At 36.8% G+C, this 20,227-nt stretch overlaps 1 protein-coding gene across 2 annotated transcripts in view; it reads right to left on the bottom strand.

Annotated features, from left to right (window-relative positions):
- Positions 1 to 20,227, bottom strand: part of CLSTN1 (calsyntenin 1) — a 39,053-nt gene that overhangs the window by 14,857 nt on the left and 3,969 nt on the right. For both annotated transcript variants that reach the window (XM_084300330.1, XM_084300331.1), the window contains exons 2-8: positions 14,620 to 14,742; positions 7,886 to 7,915; positions 6,238 to 6,433; positions 3,597 to 3,805; positions 2,377 to 2,526; positions 2,089 to 2,274; positions 690 to 938 (exon numbers count right to left, since the gene is read on the bottom strand). In XM_084300330.1, coding sequence (XP_084156456.1) covers positions 690 to 938; positions 2,089 to 2,274; positions 2,377 to 2,526; positions 3,597 to 3,805; positions 6,238 to 6,433; positions 7,886 to 7,915; positions 14,620 to 14,742 — 1,143 coding nt within the window. The remainder of the gene's footprint in view (positions 1 to 689; positions 939 to 2,088; positions 2,275 to 2,376; positions 2,527 to 3,596; positions 3,806 to 6,237; positions 6,434 to 7,885; positions 7,916 to 14,619; positions 14,743 to 20,227) is intronic.

Genomic DNA, 20,227 nt, shown 5'->3' with positions numbered 1-20,227 from the left:
AATAACTTAAATATGAAGGCTGCTGCATTCAGTCTGCATTCAGCCTGGTTTCTTTAGAAAAACCTAGCGGTATTTTAACTAAAATATCTTTCTAATATACTGAACAAATCCACTGCTCCAGATTACAAAGGAAAGAGCTCTTTCACCCCCATTAGACATCAATTACGGAAACAGGGTTATCAGATTTTCTTCTTATTAATATAATCTTCAGAATGATTGTGTCTCCAGGATTCGCAGAGACTGAAACTATGCACAGCATGTAAAAATTTTCACCACTAGAGAGAAATTATCTCCTCCTAGAAAAAAACAATATAGTAGCAAATGCTGTTGCTAACCCCGATATATGTGTCTTAAGGATTTTTGGCAGTACAAAGAGTAAAACTGTTTGCAGAGATGCAAAAATGAGATTTCTTTGCCAGAATACTTTGTCTACCATGATGGAAAGCAATGCATAAAATAAATTGAAATAGAGTTAGAAAAACAAGTCTGCCCAATTTCAAAGCTATATAATCTTAGGGCATGCCTCTATAGGTAAATACAATAAAGAACAATTTTTGCAGTCCACCTCCTTTTACTTCCAAGAAAAAACTAGAGAAACCTACAGAAAAGACAAAGTTCTCGCATATACTGCCACAGTATATAAAAACAAGCCCCCAACTAGACTGCTTGTAATTGATGTACCAACAAACCTGTCTTGTCTGAATTGCACAGAATTGTCTCCTTCTCTTTGGTTCCAGGCCCATGCCTCATCCATACTGAAATCATGAAGGGTTCTTTTAGATTGACGGTGACAACACCATCTGGAATCTTCACAGCCTGCGTGCCATTAAACTCAAAGACTTGGTCACTGTCATGACCATTGTCAGTAGGAAGTCCTATCGTCCAGTTGGCAGCGCTACTTGGAGGGGGAAGTAGTTCAGCTGTACCCGAAGCAGCACCTACAATAAACATGCTCAAATGAAAACCAGGTAGAAACTAGAAAGATCATAACTAGCTTCATATCTCATTTTCTGAGCACTAATTTTTCAGCACCATCAGCATTAGGCACTACCATCACATACCAAACAGGTCACCCTTTGAATAATGTGGCATTAACATTAGACGTGTTAACTTTCATTCCTTTAACATCTGGGTCGTTTACCCATCTTTCCAAAAATGTTTTGCTTACTATCCCTGCAGATGTAGAATTTTACTTTGCTGCTATCTCAAGAAACGTAGTAATATCACTTATGTCCACTTAATACCCATGCCCATGAACACAATGCCTTTCTCTTGTATCTATACTAGCTGTAAGAATAGTATCCATCCCATTGAAGAGAGCTGCATAAGAGTATCATGCAGAACCCAAGCATACCCTCCCAGGTCACTAATACAACCTTAGCCTGAAGCAATGATACCCAGTAGGTGCTCGGCTTGCTGATTTTCCCCTTCTTCAAGCTTACATTATCAATGCCAGTGACATTAACAGGGAATAACCTAGGTCTGTCTCTATGGGTACACACACTTTTCACCAACTTAAATGAACTTAAATGAAGAGATTAAGCACCAGTGATAATTTATCCTGTAATCTTAATTCCACCATCAATAAACTTTTCCTAAGACCTTTAACTGCAGAACATATGTGGATGCCAAGGCCCTTTATTCCTGGGGCAAACACAGCATGAACGTAACCGATTCAAGTGAACTGTGTTTTCCTAATCACATTTTCTTGAATTTTTCATCTACTTTATCACCATGGATTTGTCACATGGCATCCATCTATCAATGCCTACAGAAAACAGAGAGGTTTTGATGGCTACTCCCTTCCACATTATGTATAAAATCCTTTCAGCTGTTGAATACAAATCTCATGAGAGAAATTACTACTCTGTGTAAGCTAGCAGGGAGGCAGAAGAAAAAGATTCTTCACTGCATATGAAAATTATTTTAAAACATCACCTTCAAGCAATTTATTTTTATTGCCTACTAGGGAAAAAGTTGGGGGAAACTACATGCAAGTGAAGACTGTATTCACTCACTGATTTGTGTTTTAACGTAATATTCAAAGTAAGACTAGTAAGCACTTTATTATACCAAACCTATTCTTACCACAGAGCCTGTGAATGGATTTCTCAGAGTAGGTGTCTCTATCACAGCCTTTACCAATATGGCTGGTTTCTAGCTCAACCGTTGCTTGAATTGAGGTTATTGGCTCATCACACGTCTCCAAACGCATACTTGGGAAGAGAGCTAAGGAACCAGTTCCAGGCTCATATTCTATTCTTTTGCTCCAACCTGTATATTCATCCAAAGAAACAATATTAAAAATCTCTAACATTTCACTGAAGTAAGGTACTGGCAACTGCTAAAAACAGATAAGGGGGAGATCAAACTAACCTTGCCAGCCAGGCTTGCATGTAGGCTTAATGCTAATTTTAACCAACACATCCTCAGCAGCTCTCTTCTTCCCACAGTCATACGCAGTTACTGTCAGTTTATACTGATGCTCTTTGCCATAGTTTAACTTTTCTGTGTTTTTTATATAACCTGACAAAAAAAATGTGACAATCAGAAGTGAATATTTTGGGGTCACTGCTGCATGAAATACATCCAGGTATTAGCTATGTACTTCATACTGGTACCAAGATGTTAACAGACAAACCAGAAGTGACTTAGCCCGTCACTACTTGTGCTTTCAATGCTAGACATCAGGCACAGATACTCTAAAATTACATAAATCCAGGAGATAAGCACAATACCAAGAGCAACAGGTATATACTTATCATGCTCTTAATAGTGTATTATATTACATTATGCTATATATACATATATTGTATGTTATATAATATCACATTTAATAGTATTACTCCAAATGAAACTGTTCATAAGTGGTAACTGGTAAATAGGTTGGCATGTACCAGGCTTCTCCAGTTTATTTTATTTTAGTTTGCAGATCTGTGAAAACTAACCAACGTCAATGTGGATCCCCCCAAAACTCAAACTAAAGCCCACTAAAAACAGTCTTGCTTTGTTTAGTCAGCTTCCTTGGACCTCTAGAAGTAAAATTAGTCCACAGATAACCAGCTGAAAGGAAACAACCTAAATGAATTATCACACTTCAAACCCAATAACCACAATACTGTAATCTCCAATCTCCATAGCCACATATAAGCATCTCACATGTAAAAAAAAAAAAAAAAAAAAAAGCACATACACAGAATGACGTTTTTGAAAGCTGTTTAGCAAAAGCTATCCTATCACAGGAAAGAAAACTACAGGGGGAAGAAAACTTACTAAGAGATGGTCTAAACCGTAATATAATTCTTATCTGTATATTTTTTTATTTTGAAAAAAATTGTACAAGAAACAAAACGTGTAGCAGACTACCTGCTCCTTATATCGGTAGATAGTGCATGGTATAGGTACTGAAAGACATCTAATTATGTCTTTATTATTCATTATAAATTCAAATTGCTTAAGTGAACGTGTTCATTTAACTACATCCTAGGAAGGGTTAAAACAGGGTTGCTCTAATTTTATGCTGATTACTTTGAAGCCCTATTCCTAAGGCAGTGAAATGATAGCAATTCCCACTCCGTCTTGCATCATATTCTTACCATCTTTGTCAATAGCAAAAGGAACATCCGGAGTTACTATTTCATAGCTGCAAATCTGGCTGAACTGAGGTGAACAATCTGCATCCACTGCTTCCACTTTGAGGATGTTATCATACCTCTTCCCTTCGATAACTGTTGCCTTATATGACTTCTCTTTGAACACGGGAGCATACTCATTAACATCATTCACCTGAATATGTACTGTTGCTCTGGAAATAAACAGAAGAATCAGTTTTCTTTATATTGCAGATGTCTCATTCATACAAGGAGTCTTGCAGAACAGCTCCTTTTACAGATGAAGCTATCCTTCAGAATTTAAGCTCTCTGAAGGAGGTAACCAATGACTAACAGGACTAAGAACCTTAAGTACTCCAACTGGGAAAGCAGTGAATATTTTCTATGGGTCGTTGTGTATTTTTATGTAGTTCCAAGTCATTTTTTATTATTGCTGTTTGTTTGTTTAAAATTCAACCCCCTGTGCTGCAACTTCTAGGTTACTGCCATTTTACAGAAATATAACAAAGTACAACTGTGACAAAATAGGCAGTTAGCTCTGTTAACCGTACGATCCTTCCAGTTCTTTTCTGCCGTCAGAGTATTTGATATAAACATCCAATTCTTATTTCATGTGAGTAAGAATGACAGTTATGACTGGTCTTACACTAAGAGCTCAGTCAAGTGCATTTGATTAACTCTATTTTCATAATAAAGTACTGTGTGCTGTAAGTCAGTGAAAACTGGCTTGTTTCCTGGAAGTAGGAATGAGAGATCAGACAATTTAAATGGAAGAATCACAGTAGTAATCACAGTGTTATACTGCAACACAACACATAGCTCGCTATATAACCCTGAACAGATTGGGTCTTGAATTGTTCCCTTTTATACTTGACATTGATGGCTGGTATATAGACAACAGGGAAAAATACATATTTGCTGTCAATGACCAAGAAGAAAAGGTGAATACGAAAAAGTACTTGAAACGTACACTCATAAAGAATAAAATAACTACAATCATGCAAGCATAAGAGCAAAAAAACTTAAAATATGCTTATGTTAAATCTTTATCTATCTTTAGGGCTTTATTTTAGCCTTTGTATCAAATAAATTTCACCAAAAAAAAAAAAAAAGCTTTCTGTACCAAACACAGCTTATATTCCTGACTTTAAAGGCTCTACTCCAAAAAAAAAAATGGTTCAAAGCCACAAAAATGTAATGGAGACAGCCACGAGGCAAGGAAATTTCAACAGTGGTTTGTAGGTGCAGGTCTTGGAAACCCCCTACTCCGCAGTGGGAAGAGTTGCAGCACATGGTGCAGGATTGCAGAGCAACATCGTAATGACGGTTTCATGAACCTCTGCTGTTCTGGTTCATTACATACTGAGGAATTTCAGGAGCCATAACACTACACCACTTGAAAACATACATATCACAAATCTACCATGGAAGCCGTATTTACAATGTTAAGAAAGGCCAAAGATCAGCCACCTGTGCACTAGACTGTTTAAAATTTTCTTTAGAATTCACACGCTTTCATCAGATGTCTGAGATAAGGAGTTTCTAAATACATACTGAAGAGATTTCACAGCTGCCTTTTTATTAGGAACTTTCCCAATTCCATTTGTTACCTTTTCCTCTGGTTTACGCAACTTATATTTCGTTTTTATATACTTTTTACTGGATCAATCAGAGGAAAGTTTATATCTCAAGTAGCCTGTACAGGCACAGTAATATATTTAATTTCTACAGTGACGAGAAAGAACTGCACAGTATCAAACTGAGCAAAGAATATAATTCCAGCCAACCAACCAAAATTATTATTGCCATCTTTCTGTTTGAGATCTTTCTTCAAAAGTCAAATTGAGTTTCAAATAGAAATTTAACAGGGATGCCTATTTTCCATGAGTGTAACCCGTAACAAGTTAACTTTCTGCTGCTTATTTGAAGCATACAGCTATAGAGTAACAATACTACATTTGCCGTCAAGATGACTGCTGTTAAACTAGTCCTCATCTTACTCATGGCCTTCTTTGCTTAGCACACAGTAAGCTTCCACATGCTCTACAGATGTTTACACCAGGGTGCTACAGTTATTTGCAAATTATTTTCTAGGAAGCATTTTACATTGTGGTTTTTTCTTTAGATAAAGATTGCTTTGTTTCCATTCTTTAATCTAGGCAGAGATGAACCATATGCTATTGATCTTGCTTTTTAGGCTGAAGCTGTCTAGAAATGACAATAACATGTATTCTTTTCCATTTCATCAAGGTTAATACATATGACTTATTGAATCTTTGTTTTATAAACTGAATTCTGAAACAATGTCCATGCTTGGTGTCAAATATGAAGTCTGTTTATCAACTCAAGCCAGATTTGGACTATTTCAGTCTTCCTGCTTCTAACTCCACACTATTTTGTAATGTAAATTTAGAGATATCAAGGGTGAAGCAGTACCATCCAGAAAATAAAGAGCTGTCAAAACAGTTCATTTCCATTTTGCTGCTATTTATATTGCCATTATATGAAAATCTTCCAATATTAACACTTGGTTTGCATTTACTCTAAACACACAGACCATAAATCACCGTGAGCAGGCGACCACTTGAAACCAAACTTCCCCTCAGCCAACCGCAAATTTACTTACTTGTGGGATTTTTTTGCATTTGCTCCATCTGGTCCCTTCCCACAGTCATAGGCCTGTATGGTGAATGTGTAGTCCTTCTGTAGTTCACAGTCGAGTTTTTCTTTGGAGCGTATAATTCCCTCGCCAGTGGATTTATCCACTACCACTGCTTCAAAGGGGACATTTTGCCCATGAATTTTAAATCCACAAATCTCACCTACAGATTCAAAGTAACAGAGGTTAGAACCGGTCAAAAGTATTACACGTTTTTTAAATGAACGACCAAATAGTTTGCAGCCAAGGGTTTGTGAGGGTCTGTGGACAAAGCAAGAGCACTGTGCTTTAAGATGCGTGATTTCTGGGAACTTTAGTAAAAAGAAGCATACGTCTGCCTTCCAAGCAACTTGTTTACTTTGCATCCATTCATGCAGGAGTACAAAAGAGAAAAAGAGAAATGTAGACAGGCATTTCACAGGAGTACTTGAGATAGCTCTAGGGTAAGAGTAGATATTATGAGAGCAAACAGCCAAGGCCACTGGTAATATCTTCTATGCCAAGCTACTGGGAATAGCTGGGCAGCTTGTTTATTTTGACCAGAGCAAAAGGTTAAAATGCACAGTTACAAGTCGAGGGATGAAAAAGCTTTAAGTACAGGTTCAGCACCATAATTACAGAAATTCTGTCAACAGATCAATGAACAAAGTCTTCCTGTGCAATGTACCTGGCTAAAATTAGGGAATCAAAATAAACTACTGAATGAGAAAGGTAGAAATACCAACTTCTCAGGCATCCATTTCAACAGCTATCTACTAACACAGACTAAATATGTTAGTCAAGGAAGCTCTCACGTAAAATGATTTGGTTGGCTTTCCTTTCTATTCAAACTCTTCATCCTAACAAACTTGAAAAAGAAGCCCCTAGTACAGTATTTTAAAACACAGCTAAGCCTAAGATTATACTATGAGACATCTTTGCTGGCACGGGTTGGTCAATCTGCCAGCCTGTAAGGAGGCAGAGCTTTAACTGAGCCTTTGCTGACCTGGCTGTGCTAACAAAAGCCACTCACTGAAGACTTTGATCAGCTACGTTGTGTTTTTACTCATAGAACTTGTTTTGTTTTGAAGGTGATTTTCTTATACCAACATAAAACACCATGCTGCTGTTAGAGTTGCAGTGGTATCATAGTACCAAGAATGCACTCCTACTTGTAGCAAGTCTAAAACTACTAAAAAATATATTTGATTCAGATTTTAAGCTACTGAAATATGTACTGAAGGAAGTAAACTGCAGGGAAGGTGTTATGATGCTTTGGCAGCTATAAATTACTTTACAAAAGCATATGAAAAAAGATTAACATGTCCCAAAGAAGTAAGCTATCAGTGAAAACATCAGAAAATATTAATTTTCCCCCAAACAACTTCTTCACTGTCCATACAACGTACGATAATCCCCAGTGGTTCAAATGGATGTCTGATTTACAGATATTTCTAACCAAGGGTTTGGTTACATAACAATTTTTTATTGAAATATTTTAACATAGAAAAAAACTGGGAGAATAAATGGGACAAAGAGCATGACAGGATCTTCTGTTTAAGTGCTGATTCCCCATTTCATAACCAAAGTTAGTGGGTTAATATTAATAAAAGGGATAGAAAGAACCCTTTATCACCTTCTTTGGTGACTGTCACCTCAAAACTCTCTAAAGGGAGAAAAGATAAACCCAAGTCAGTAATAAAGGAAAGGCTGAAAGGGAGCAAATAAGGAAAAGGCAAAGATGCACACATTACACAGAAAAGCTTTGGAAAAAAACTGTATTTTAAAAATTCAGTGGTGATTTGTTGTAACTGTTACAATTTTAGAGTTTTAGTTATGTTAAACATGATTTAACCTTTTATCTCCAGGTTGTCATTTGTAGAAATTTGAAGTGAGGTAGCTAAATTGTAGGTACAAGAAATTTTCAAAATTTCACGTTGATGGAAATTTACCCTTAAAGCAGCATTTTCATCAGAATGTACTCTTCTATTTAAAGAGGACAAGCTACATAATTTAAACAAGCTTTTAACTATTATACTGAAATCATTATGTTTCTGAGATTAAAAATAATTTGTATTCCTGTTTTGAGTTCCAGAAAACAAACAAACCAAAAACTTAAACAGTTGTGGAATTTTTGCACTTTCAACTAATGTTTTATCAGTTCATGTTGTATAACACCTTGCATTTGGAAAGTTTAAATTCTGCATCAAAATCAAACTTATGGTATTGTCATAATTCAGAATTAAAAATACACACATTAAACTGTGATCCTAATGATGATAAAAGCTTTAAGAAAATCTGGGCAGCTAGGAGGAATCTGCGTATTTTCTTTGCAGCAGACTTCTTTCCCATGTTAAACAAGTAACCAACAACTTCTATTTTACTCTATTGCTGAAATACTGAATACTGTAGTACTGAAATAATGAATGCTGCAGAAAAGTAAAGGCTTCCACAGTGTCCTGGATTTTCCACCTTTACAAGGAGATGTCAGATACAACTGAGTTTTAAAATGGTATTAGATGACTGTGTTAGGCACCTGGAAAAGCTTCACAGTTTTAATGAAAATACAGGTAACCATGTTCACTCCCCTAGAAATGTACATTTTGTTAAATCCCCATTCTACCGCCTTTTAGATATCATCTAATCTATCATTTATTTTTCCTGTTTACCATTATCTTTGACCTTAACTGCATTATAACAAAGCAGACTTGTACCCTTAATCACTTTAAACAGATCTCTTGTTAATTCTCACATTTTTCCAACAACTTGCAGTAGCACAGTTACTCAATTCCCTGTTCCTAAGCGGCCTCAGAAAGAGATGAGGCACTGAAGTTACAAGCAAGTATTTTTCATAAAATGGAAATTTCCAGTTTAATATTGAAGTAAAAATATCATTAAGGAAAAATACCTTCTAATGTATCATGATTTGCAGTCCTTCATTTCAAAAAGAGCTGGTTTCTGAAATAGCTCTCATCAAGTGCTTCCTGAAACCCACTTCAGGTAATCCCTGGATTTATAATCAGCTCTTTATTTTAATGCACCAAATATACTGCCTCTGGAGGCATCCACGTAATTTATTTCAGTATATTTTTACATAGGGTATAAATATAACCCTGTGTTTGAATATGTTTTGCCTATAGGATCACTCAAGAAAATCTTACACTGCTTAAATCCATGGCTGACACCACAGGTCAGTCAGAAAGGACAATCCAACTGCAAGGAACCTCCTGCCCCTTTCCAGTAACTCTAACCTTGAGAGTCACACATTGTGCGTGAAACACCAAGACAACCAAAAAAAATATATGCAAGGGAACATGAAAGCAGAAAGCCTGGTAAAGGAAGAAAGAGGGAGGAGCGTGTTAATGCAGCAATTACCGATGTGGGAGAAGGGGAGCTTGTCTGAAAACTGGACATTTCATAACCATCTGAAGTCACCTTTAGCTCTGGCACCAACACCGATTTTATTTTGGCTGTCAGGCACTGTATTTTTGGCTCCCAAGCATAAAACATCAAATAAGCTCTCCAACCCATGTGTCTCCAGACACTTTTTACGGTGCAAAGCTTCTGTTCAAGGTGTACTACAGCTCAATTCCTGCCAGGTATTTCTCAGAACAATAACTGACCCAATACAATTGTATTTTGCACTTCACACTAACAAGATTAACAAAAAGCCCTTTTATTATCACACATTATTATTAACAGTGTTACTTAGGGTAAAAGTGCTGTAAATACGCAAACCTAACAGGCTTTTTAAGCTCCCTTCCTCAAACATCTCTGCAATGAAAAGAAGCAAAAAAGGAGTCATTTTATTCTCTGAAGTACAAAATATTTCAAAAATGAAAACTCCTCCTCTTTTCTCCAAAAGATATTAGACTGTTATAGAGCTGCTTCAAGACAAATAGGACAATTTACAGAGGAATATTGCCATATATGGATGATATTCATTTTCATCTCAGTTAAGAAATTCATATATTTATATTGCAGAGACATAGAATAGATATTTTTTTTCAGTTAATTTTTTTCATTACCACTAAGTAAGCTTAGTCCCATACAATGCATTTAGTGGCAGATATGCTCCCTAAGGTTTCAAGCTTTGTCATATATATATATATATATCACTTTTTCTCATTTAATCCTGAAGTTGAGATTCACTACTGAAGTAAATTGCTACCTCTCCTAATCTTAAAAGAAAATGAAGATTGATCTGCCAAGTTGTTTTTTTATTTGATATATTGGAAGCACATAACTGGGATAGAACTTTATTTCCAAGTGCTCTGACTCAGCTGTACTTACTGTTGTAAAATCATCTCATTTTACAGATATGTCTGTACACCACATTTGTTGTAACACTCCTTGATTTGTTGAATCACTCCTTGGATGTGACAAGATCAAAATCCAGTGATTACACAGTGGCATTCATCTTCTCTACATATCATTTCCTTACAGCCACCATCCAGCTGAGCACTGCATTCACACTAGCCTGCTGCAGACAGGATGTCAGCACAGCTCCGTGTCCTAAACAAACAAGGGTTGGCAGTACAGCGTGGAGACATGGCATCAGCCCTCACCCACTGGCACATGTGAACACACCTCCAGGGAGAGGCTGACAAAAGGCTTGATGGATTATTTTGTTTTATTTTTTGAAGAACAATTTGAGATTCTGCAAGATTATTTTCAAAGCTCTATGCATATTCATGCTCTAAATTCAAAAATTCCTAGCCCCCTCAAAAATACTTCTTGCATCCCAGATTAGTAAGAGGAAACTAACATATTGTGGCTGAGGGGTGTTTTTCTCTTAGGGGACAGGAGAATTAAAAAGCTATTGCAGATGCATCAAAAAAATAAAGTTTCCTTCCACAAAGGAAACGTTTCAAACCTTTTGCTAGCAAGACCCTCTTTTATACTCTCTTAACAATACATTCAACTATGTGAAGACATGCAGATACACTACTTTGTTTCAAAAGCAATTAAAATTCATTCATTTTTGCATAGTAAATGGAAAATCCATAAGAAGAGTTTTAAAAATTAAACTGATTTTAGACATAAATTACCCTAAGGTACAATAGAAAATGTTGTTGTGGTTTTATTTTTCAGCAAAAAATGGATCATGCTGGATCAAATTCCAGCATGACTGCATTTGAACTAGGATGGCCATTGTGTTTGCAAGCAGATCCATAACAATCATGACGCAAAAGACTGATTCCAGAGGGTCTCTGTTTCAGATACACAAGGCAACCTCACATGACTCCATTCAAATTCTGTCTTTAAAAACGTATTGTTTTGGATGTGAAAGCATACAAGTTATCCAAAAAATAGACCTCTACATAGCCTTACTTATTTTTGCATACTTGAATTTTAGGATCCTACCCACAGCAGAGGGAGCAAAGCAGTAAAACATCACTTCTCCTTGCCCCACAGTTCACGTACTTGAAAGCACTTAAATGAACTATTTTCAAGATGTTTTGACACGTGCAGAATTGAAGGAAAGCAAAAGACTATCTAAAATATTTTAACTGGAGGCAGTTCAGAAGTGTTTCCAGCTCAGCTAGGAGGCACAGCTAATTAAAACAGATAACCTTCTGAAGCAAGAATATATTTGATTTGCAATAGGAATATACTGCTTGGGGCTGAAACAGCCACTTAATCCTGAAAACGCTTTGTTTTTTTGTTTTGCTGTGAAAACATTCTGTTGCTAATCTTGTGGGCTTCTCACACGTAAACACCCACATAGATGCTGCTGGACAATAACGATGCTATTCTCCATTCCAGGACACAGCTACTGCACCACCAACCAGAATTGGCAATGCTGATTCAACACCACTCCCACATTTGGTCTCCTCAAAGAGGGATTCAAGTATTGTTCCATTTTATGGCAGACAGTTACTTTTACAGATTCCCACAGCACATTGTCATTCACACTTCAGATTCCGTGTCATACCAAGATGGAAATAGCTGCACAATTTTGGGGTCTGATATTCAGAATTTAAGATGACTATTTTGAATCCATTGTTCTGCTACCACTGAATTGTTGGTTTTTGAGACAAAATATATAGTGTTTATGCAAACTTTTATATTAAAGGCCAGCTTCCAGTTGGTAAAAATGTTCATTAAATGAAAGCAGGTTTATACAATTTAGTTCAACACAACAGAAAAGCAGTCTCATTTAAAGTGATGCTTTGAAACGGGTCTTTCCTCTGCAAATCTGACAATCTACTCGAGAATATTCTGCCAGTACTTTCTTAAAGCTTCATCACATCCAACACTCAAGAAAACTTCACTATCCACCAAGACGTATAAAATTGCTGCTTTCAAAATCTGTTGAACACTTCAAACTACTAGTGCCTACATTTAAAGTACTGAACTGCAAGAGATGTTTCGATGTTTCACATTCTCCCAATCACCATGTATGCAATCCAAATGATTCTATGCAGTATCTTTTAAGTAAAAAGAGAGAGATCCCAACACAAGCATCTTCATTTGGGGATGAAATATTTTTTCATAGACAATAGTTTTATTTCCAGCTAGGATCATTTAATAGCATCACCCATGTCTATCTAACTCATGTGAAAGTTTAAATTTCAGAAGTTTTCCATTAAGACTGAACTTCGTGAATTTGTAATGCAGGCTAGGAGATGATTACATTCTTAATATAAAGCAACAAAAATGTTACTTCAAGTGCCACCTTAAGAAACTGTGACCACCTTACCATGCCACTGTAGCACATAATGCAGTTTGCATGCTGAACATTTCAAATGGCTTTTAATTTAATCACTCTCTTTTCCTGTAGCTTCCTCCTTGAAGCTAATCTAAGCTATGTTCACAAAAATGGCTAAGGCCACATCCTCTAGGCATTTTATTAGGATTCTAATCCTTTAAAATTGTATTTAGCCAACTAAGCTTCTGCAAGTATAAAACATAATCACGTGTTAACTGCTACACCTAATTTAGATACCTGCAGATTCTGCAGAACCTACTGCAGAAAATATAAGAGAACGGTCAGCTGCTAGTCCGATGTTAGAAGTGAAATAGTAAGTCTGCATTTTGCAAATGGCTTGTGCATCCTTCTTTATATTCTTTGGTTGAGGAGAACCTGCCTTTAAGACAGTCCCAGTGCCAAAACACTAAGGCACACAGGAGATAGAAAACCTGAATTCATCACTGACTTTTATAAAAATGCAGTGTTATCTGTGCTTTAGCTCTCTGATCTGAAACAAAGAAAAACAGAGCAAAAGAAATGGCATATTATCAATTTCATCTATTTAGGCTGCAATCCTCATGGTTCTGAGATGCTCCGCTCATGGAGCTGTACAGCACCTAGAAGACCTCCTCAGCTGTACCCCACTAACCTAACAGAAAATTGCAGGACTACTATAAATAGTCAGCTTACTTTTAAATCTCATAATTGGTAAGCATTATGCTAGCACACTGGTGAAAAACTCCATTATCTGGGAAGATACTCTGTACACCAGCAAGACCAGCTCATGCTTACTAATCATGAAGCATTCAAACTCTTCCCAGATGCAGGAACTTCAGACGGTTCCTAGCTGACACTGAGGACGACTTCAAAAGAGCCAAGCTTCCCTCCACAGTTCCTCCCGAAATTAAATAGAGATCAGATTTCTAACGCTATCTCATAGCTAAAGAAACCTCAACTATAAAATATATTCCATTATTAAATAAGTGAAGCTTCACATTTCTCAGAGAAAAAAAGTGTTGAAAATAATATTCCCTATACCATCTCTGCTCTGTGACACAGACTAAGCTACAAACTACTTGTGATTCTTTGAGTAGAAGAATGTCCATTTTTTAAAACACCCCAAACTGCTTTACAAACTGAGCACAGAAAGTCTGGATTTCTACAGAAATTCTCAGCCCAAATACTGCAGAGAGGAAATGCAATCTTAATTCTATTAGTTACTGTTTTCATTGTTTTCTCCATCTTTTAAGACATAAATCAAAACCACCAGGAAAACTAAGAACTCTATTCAGAATAACAAAAAAAAAAAAAATTATTATTTTAGAACTCCCAGACTGAATGCTGTGAAATGTGGAATCCAGAGGACGGAAGAAAAGGTTAGACATTATGCAAAGAAATCCAGAAAAATTAACATATAACATGAAATTGAAAGGAATATGGAATACCTGCAATATACTGTCCAGATTGAGTATTTGGATATAGCTGTAAATATCAAATAAAACTCTGGTCCATGGAGAAACATTTCTAGGGTCTAACTGCTACAAAACATTATGCTGCTGTTAGGGAAGACACAGTAACACACAATATTTGCCATCAAGAAAGCATTTCCACTTATTAAAAAAAAATACAATAAAGAAAGAAAAAGAAAGAAAAAAAGCAGATGAATTCTTTACCTGCAAAACGCAGCGGTGCATCCTTGTCCAGAGCTATTAAGGGGGGGTCCAAGAGTACTGTGTTGTCATTTTCTGTAACTATACCATGATACGTTGTTTCAATCCATGGCTTGTGCTTGTTAACTAAAAGGAAAAAAAAAATAAAAAAATACAAGATTAAGAATTTTGAAACTAAGGTCTTCTTAAAAAGGCATTGCAATACCTACTTCATTTTTTCTTCCTCTGAATCTGAATCAACATTTGACTGAATTCAAAAATCTGGGACAAACTCCTGGCTAAGAAAAAAATCAGTGTCCCTGCAGGCTTTCCAAAACTAACTCCGAAAATCTAAATTAGTCTCTTTTAACTACGATGGGATTTAAGATGCCCCTGAAGTGCAATTCAAAAACCTTTTAACAGTGATGGGGAGCTGCTGTCATCAGTGCCAACACAACACTAGAAAACACACATTCAGCACCAGACCAAAATAGACCGACCAACAGGAACCACGTGGGTTTGTTTAAGCTCTGCTTCTCTCCAGCTGGTAGGTTATCCTTCAGAGTACAGGTATTACCAGTGAACACTTCCTCTAGTTTCAGATTATTTTCTTGTGTTTATAAATATTAAGAGAACAAATAGAAGAAAGACCAAACTTAACTAGTTTTTACACAGGCCTTTTCTGATATCTAATAGAACGCCTTGAAACCTAAGTAAAATACAGACTACTTTTTATATTGCCTGTGCAGTAGTTGCTTTAGGAGACAGGGAAGCTCCACTAAAGCAGCACCCATGAAAGCATTCTTCGACTCTGCATAAAGGACTCTGTAAACTGATGGCCTGAGCAAGTTTAAGATGACTGGTCTTCCTCTGCTGCAAAGAATCTCAGTATCTTTCACTGTCAGCTTGCAAAAATAGTTTTTTCAAGAACATCATGAAAGATGCAAGACAAAATCATATGTTACCTACTAGGTTACCATCTACTACTTGGCAATCCGATGTGAGAAAGACTTAGATGTTATTTATCTTTATGGCATACTTGTTAAAGATAAATACAGCTCTTATTCCATAGAACCAGCAAATGTGGTGTAACAACTACTTTCTCTTGACAGCTGAATATTTTTTCCCTTGGTCTAAGCTCTCTTCACGCTGAGATCCTAACATGCATCAGTTCCACCTAAACTGTTTGGGGCAAGGTATATCTATCATTTCCTAAAACCTCTTAGGCTACCATGTATTCTTCATGCTTATTGAATTAATACTAATTGCCCAGATGTAATTCTGGAAGGCTGTATATAGCTAGCTGCTTAGACCCTTTGGAAAACATTCACTCGGATGCCCCAAAAACTGTTTCACAGAGCCTATGTGACAACTAGCACACTCCTGTGCAGATGAGTCCTGCTATTTCACTCTGCTGCAGAATTATACAAGCAGACTGTCAAAAGAGGCAGGGATGCAAGGCTAACCTAGAGTTTTGAATCCTGCCTCTCCAACACGCTAAAATGCATTCAAGATGTCTGTCATATGCTTATCCTGGGAAATTAAAGAAGAAAAAAAAGGTGATAAAATGACACTTAAACCAGTGATTAAACCTAGATGTGGAGAACTCATATGGGAAGCCATAACATTCTCCCAATATGCTTTCATCTGCCATCTTTCACTGGTTAGCAGCAACAAACTGATAGACAGGATATAACCTCTTCATACATCATGATTCAGCAAGAGAGAATTTGCAATGAACTATTTTAATGCAGAGTGTTTAATTACCGCCGTGTGGTTTTACTCAATATGGCAACACTATCTTTATTGCCTCAATACACTCACATGGGCATGCTTTCAATATTCAGCATACCGAATAGCCAGCTAAATGTCAGCCACATTGTTCTATTTACCCAGAGAAGTACACGGCTGCAGCACCCTCCAAGGAACTTGGTGTTTTAAAACAAACTTCATCGCATTCAAAGGGACCAACACATCATTCCTCCCCCTGAGGGAAGGCGCCAGTAACTGTTAGAAGTGTCTCTAATTGAAACAGGTCTCCTAATTCGGATCTGGTTTAAACCATAAGCGCTTCACTACTACAGCAACAGCAGTCAGAAGCACAAGGAGGATGCAGTTGTGTGTTTTTGTTGGTGTACCTGCGGCAGTTATACCTTGACTGAAGATTTCAGAGGCCTTTCATCTGCTCAGCTTAGTCTTTACAAGATCTAGTATGAAATACAAGAACAGATCTCTGCCAGAAAAAAAAAGAAAAAAAAAAAAAATCTTCATTCTAATGCTTCTAAATGTAGTTGTTGGTTGTTTTTTTTAAAGCACTGAGAAACCTCTCCTAATTTAGCAAGCTATGGTAAATCCCATTACAGTAGGGTAGGGAGTTCTATAAAAGCTTAAAGTACCATAACCACATATGAACACAATTATGATGAGCATGCTAAGCATCTGCAAAGTCTAGTCAACCTTCAAACAACAGGCCCAGTTAAAAGCAAAGTCATGTCATTTTATTGTGCCGTAGACAAAATCATAAAGCTTAAAACCCTTTGTGTTTAGGAAGGCTAAAACATCACCGGATTTTAAAACATAAAGCTGAAATCCCTTTGTGTTTATGAAGGCTAAACATCACTGGGTTTTAAATCACTAACCAAACTTACTGCTGAGTATCCGGGAAAGGCCCGTTATCCGGACTTGTGATCTCCAGACTCTAGCATAACCACCTACTGTACAAAATTCTCAATCTGTTATGTGAAATACAAGGCCAAGCTTAGGAGCAGTACACTTCTGCTTCCCTCGAACCAACTGTGGATAATATCAGCTGGCTTAAATACTATTAAATGCTAGACTGAAACCTCTTCTTTCACATTTTTTCCCCTGTAAATGATACAAAATACCTGGAATCTGCAGAAAAAGTTTTCCAAAGCCACACTGCTAACTGCAAACTGAAACAGTCAGCCTGTTCCAAGCTTGACACTAACAAAGTGGCCTGAGCTGTTAATCTCTTGCCATTTAACTAGGATAAACTACACTGGTTTCCTTGAAATACAATATTCACACTATCTGGGAGAGCCTCAACTGGAATCTGCTGTAAATCCCAACAAGCATTTAATGTAGTCAAGTGGAGGAAGCTTCCCTAGCAATCTTCAGTAACCTGTCCTTCCATTTAGTTTTTAGCAGCCAAGAATTTTTATAAACAGCTAGGCATAGCTCTTTTTCCTAGTAGCAAAAGGAGTTGTAAAGCTCATGCTAGAGCCTTTACTGCTACTGGGCAATGACCGAACGTGCATCTGTGAGGTGAGCACAGCCACCTGTTCAACTCAACCTGGTTTATCTAAAGATAATTGCTGCTAAGCTGTGGGAGGAAAGACGAAGTATGTGTGCTTTGAACACAGGTTTTTAAAATGCCATCCACTCTAGGTGGGTATGCTCAGTTTCCCATGAAACTGAACAGAACAGCTTTTATTAATACCAACTCAAACAACTGCCGACTGTTCTGCAGAAAGGGAATATATCCTAAAGAAAGGATGCTTCCCCAAGAGCAAGGGCTGATGCTGCAGAATGCAATCCATCAGATCAACCAGCAGCAATCCTTTCCTGCTGCTTTAAAGAATTAATAAATGTAAATGCACGTGTTGGACAGGACACTGGGGTTCGGGGCTAGACTTTAATAAAAAGCTACAGTTTTAATCCAACTGAACTCAGTGTTGGTATTTGGATGTGAACACATTAAAGTTAAATATACTTAACGCAGTCCCTTCTGAGGACTTCAGTTATCTTCTTACAAGTGGTCAGAAATTCATTTGACTTAAATGGGATCTGGCACCTACGTAACTGCAGATTTAGAGACACCTCAACCTGAAAGGGCTGTCACTGACAACAGTTTTTTCTTCTGGATATCAACTTCAAATACATGGTATTGTTCAGCCGTGCGACATATTTTTAGATCAAGACGATGTGTATCAAAACAAATTTGTAAGAATTAACAGATAAAACAGATTGAATGAACTCAATAAGAGGTATTAGGCACTTTGATAGCTAGATGCTTAAATGACAGTAGATAAAATATTCACTTTTAAAATTCACCTTTGAGACTTCATGAACAATCCAGAAATGCATGAAGGTATTCTCTGACAATGTGAACGAATTGCACTCAGTGACCTAAGTAAATTGTCCTTCTTTTCCTGCCCTAAAGGTCTGACAAAATTTTGATTAGTGTACCTCTTCTGTGTGACAAGTCTTCCTCTCGGTGTAAGAGAATACACACGTGCTTTTCGGTGAGACAATAAAAACACTAAAGCTTGAATATTTATAAGTTAGCACTGATCTGATGAAATTTCAAGCAACATCAGTATGAGAAAAAGTTTATGTGGTAGATAACCAGAGAAAAATACAGCTCAGCCAAGAAATAAAGCATGTACACAGTAAAACATACTTTCTCCACCCTGAAAGCAAAGTTTAATAAGAAAGGGTGTAGCATGGTGTGATTATGTGTGTTCTCTTCCTGCCCTACACTCACCAGCCGACAATTCAGAGCCGTGCCTCTATTTTCTGTTAGAAAAGGGTAAGGATTAACCTTGCATATAAACAACTTGAAATACATCAGTGATAATGAAAAGATCAATTTTCTTTGTTTATTTAAGTAGGTCTCATACCTAGGATTTTACCAAAAATTGTCATCTTGTAACTGGCTACAAACAATGAGATAAAACTGAACATAAGTTCTGCTAAAACGCTGAATTTCTTGATATTATGGAATTTTTATAATCTATAGCACTGGTTTTAAAGATGAACTACAATTTCTATTACTGGGACATAGGAACTATAGGCTGTAACAAAATATAGAGGGATAAATCTGCAGTAGGAGAGGGACTGGGTAAAGGGCAAGGGCATACACCAACATTAACCTCTATGGTGCTTAGATGCAGGAAATGCAGGTGGTTGAAATTCATTCCACAGTTCCAGATCGCTATCTCAGATTCTCTACCACAGTTAAGGAGCCCTTGTAATTTATGCTCTCGGAGCTCAACTGTCATATATCAGGAGCACAAGGTAATGTTTGTAAATTAAGCTATCAGTGCTTATAGCTTAAGCTTGGACAATTAGCATTAATTCTCCAAACACTACATTCAGACTAACGGCTGTAAGAATTCAACAGGTTTATTAAAATATATTCTGCCTAGGGAAAATTCTCTGGTTTATCACCACTTGCAGTGGGTTTCCTGTTCTACATAGAACCAGTTGCTTAAATCCAATTTTATTTGGGCAAAGACACATGGAGATTTTGCTAAAAGCCTGAAACGATAGAACATGTAAATGACAGATGAGAAACGAGTTGCTTATTTGTTTTTATTACCCACAGCTACAGCAGAAGAAATATTCAGAGCACCAAATATCTTAAAATGAAGATATAGTGACCAAATTCCAATTTGGATAAAAGCCTCGCAAGAAAAATAGCAAAATAAAAAATATCCCAGCACAAAATAGCCTAAATACGATTGAGGCAAAAAAAAGCCTTCATTTTTTAAATGAAATTCAAAATGTTTTAAACTAAATGCAAACACCAAAATAGAAAACATAAGCCTTTAACTGTAAACATAAATTTAATACATGTTCTCTTAAATGTTGCTAGTTATAGTGCAGA

Source organism: Netta rufina (assembly GCF_964035555.1).
Source record: "Netta rufina genome assembly, chromosome: 22".
Classification (NCBI taxonomy): Eukaryota; Metazoa; Chordata; class Aves; order Anseriformes; family Anatidae; genus Netta; species Netta rufina.
The sequence above is the reverse complement of the archived record's forward strand: the minus strand, read 5'-3'. Positions and strand labels throughout refer to the sequence as shown.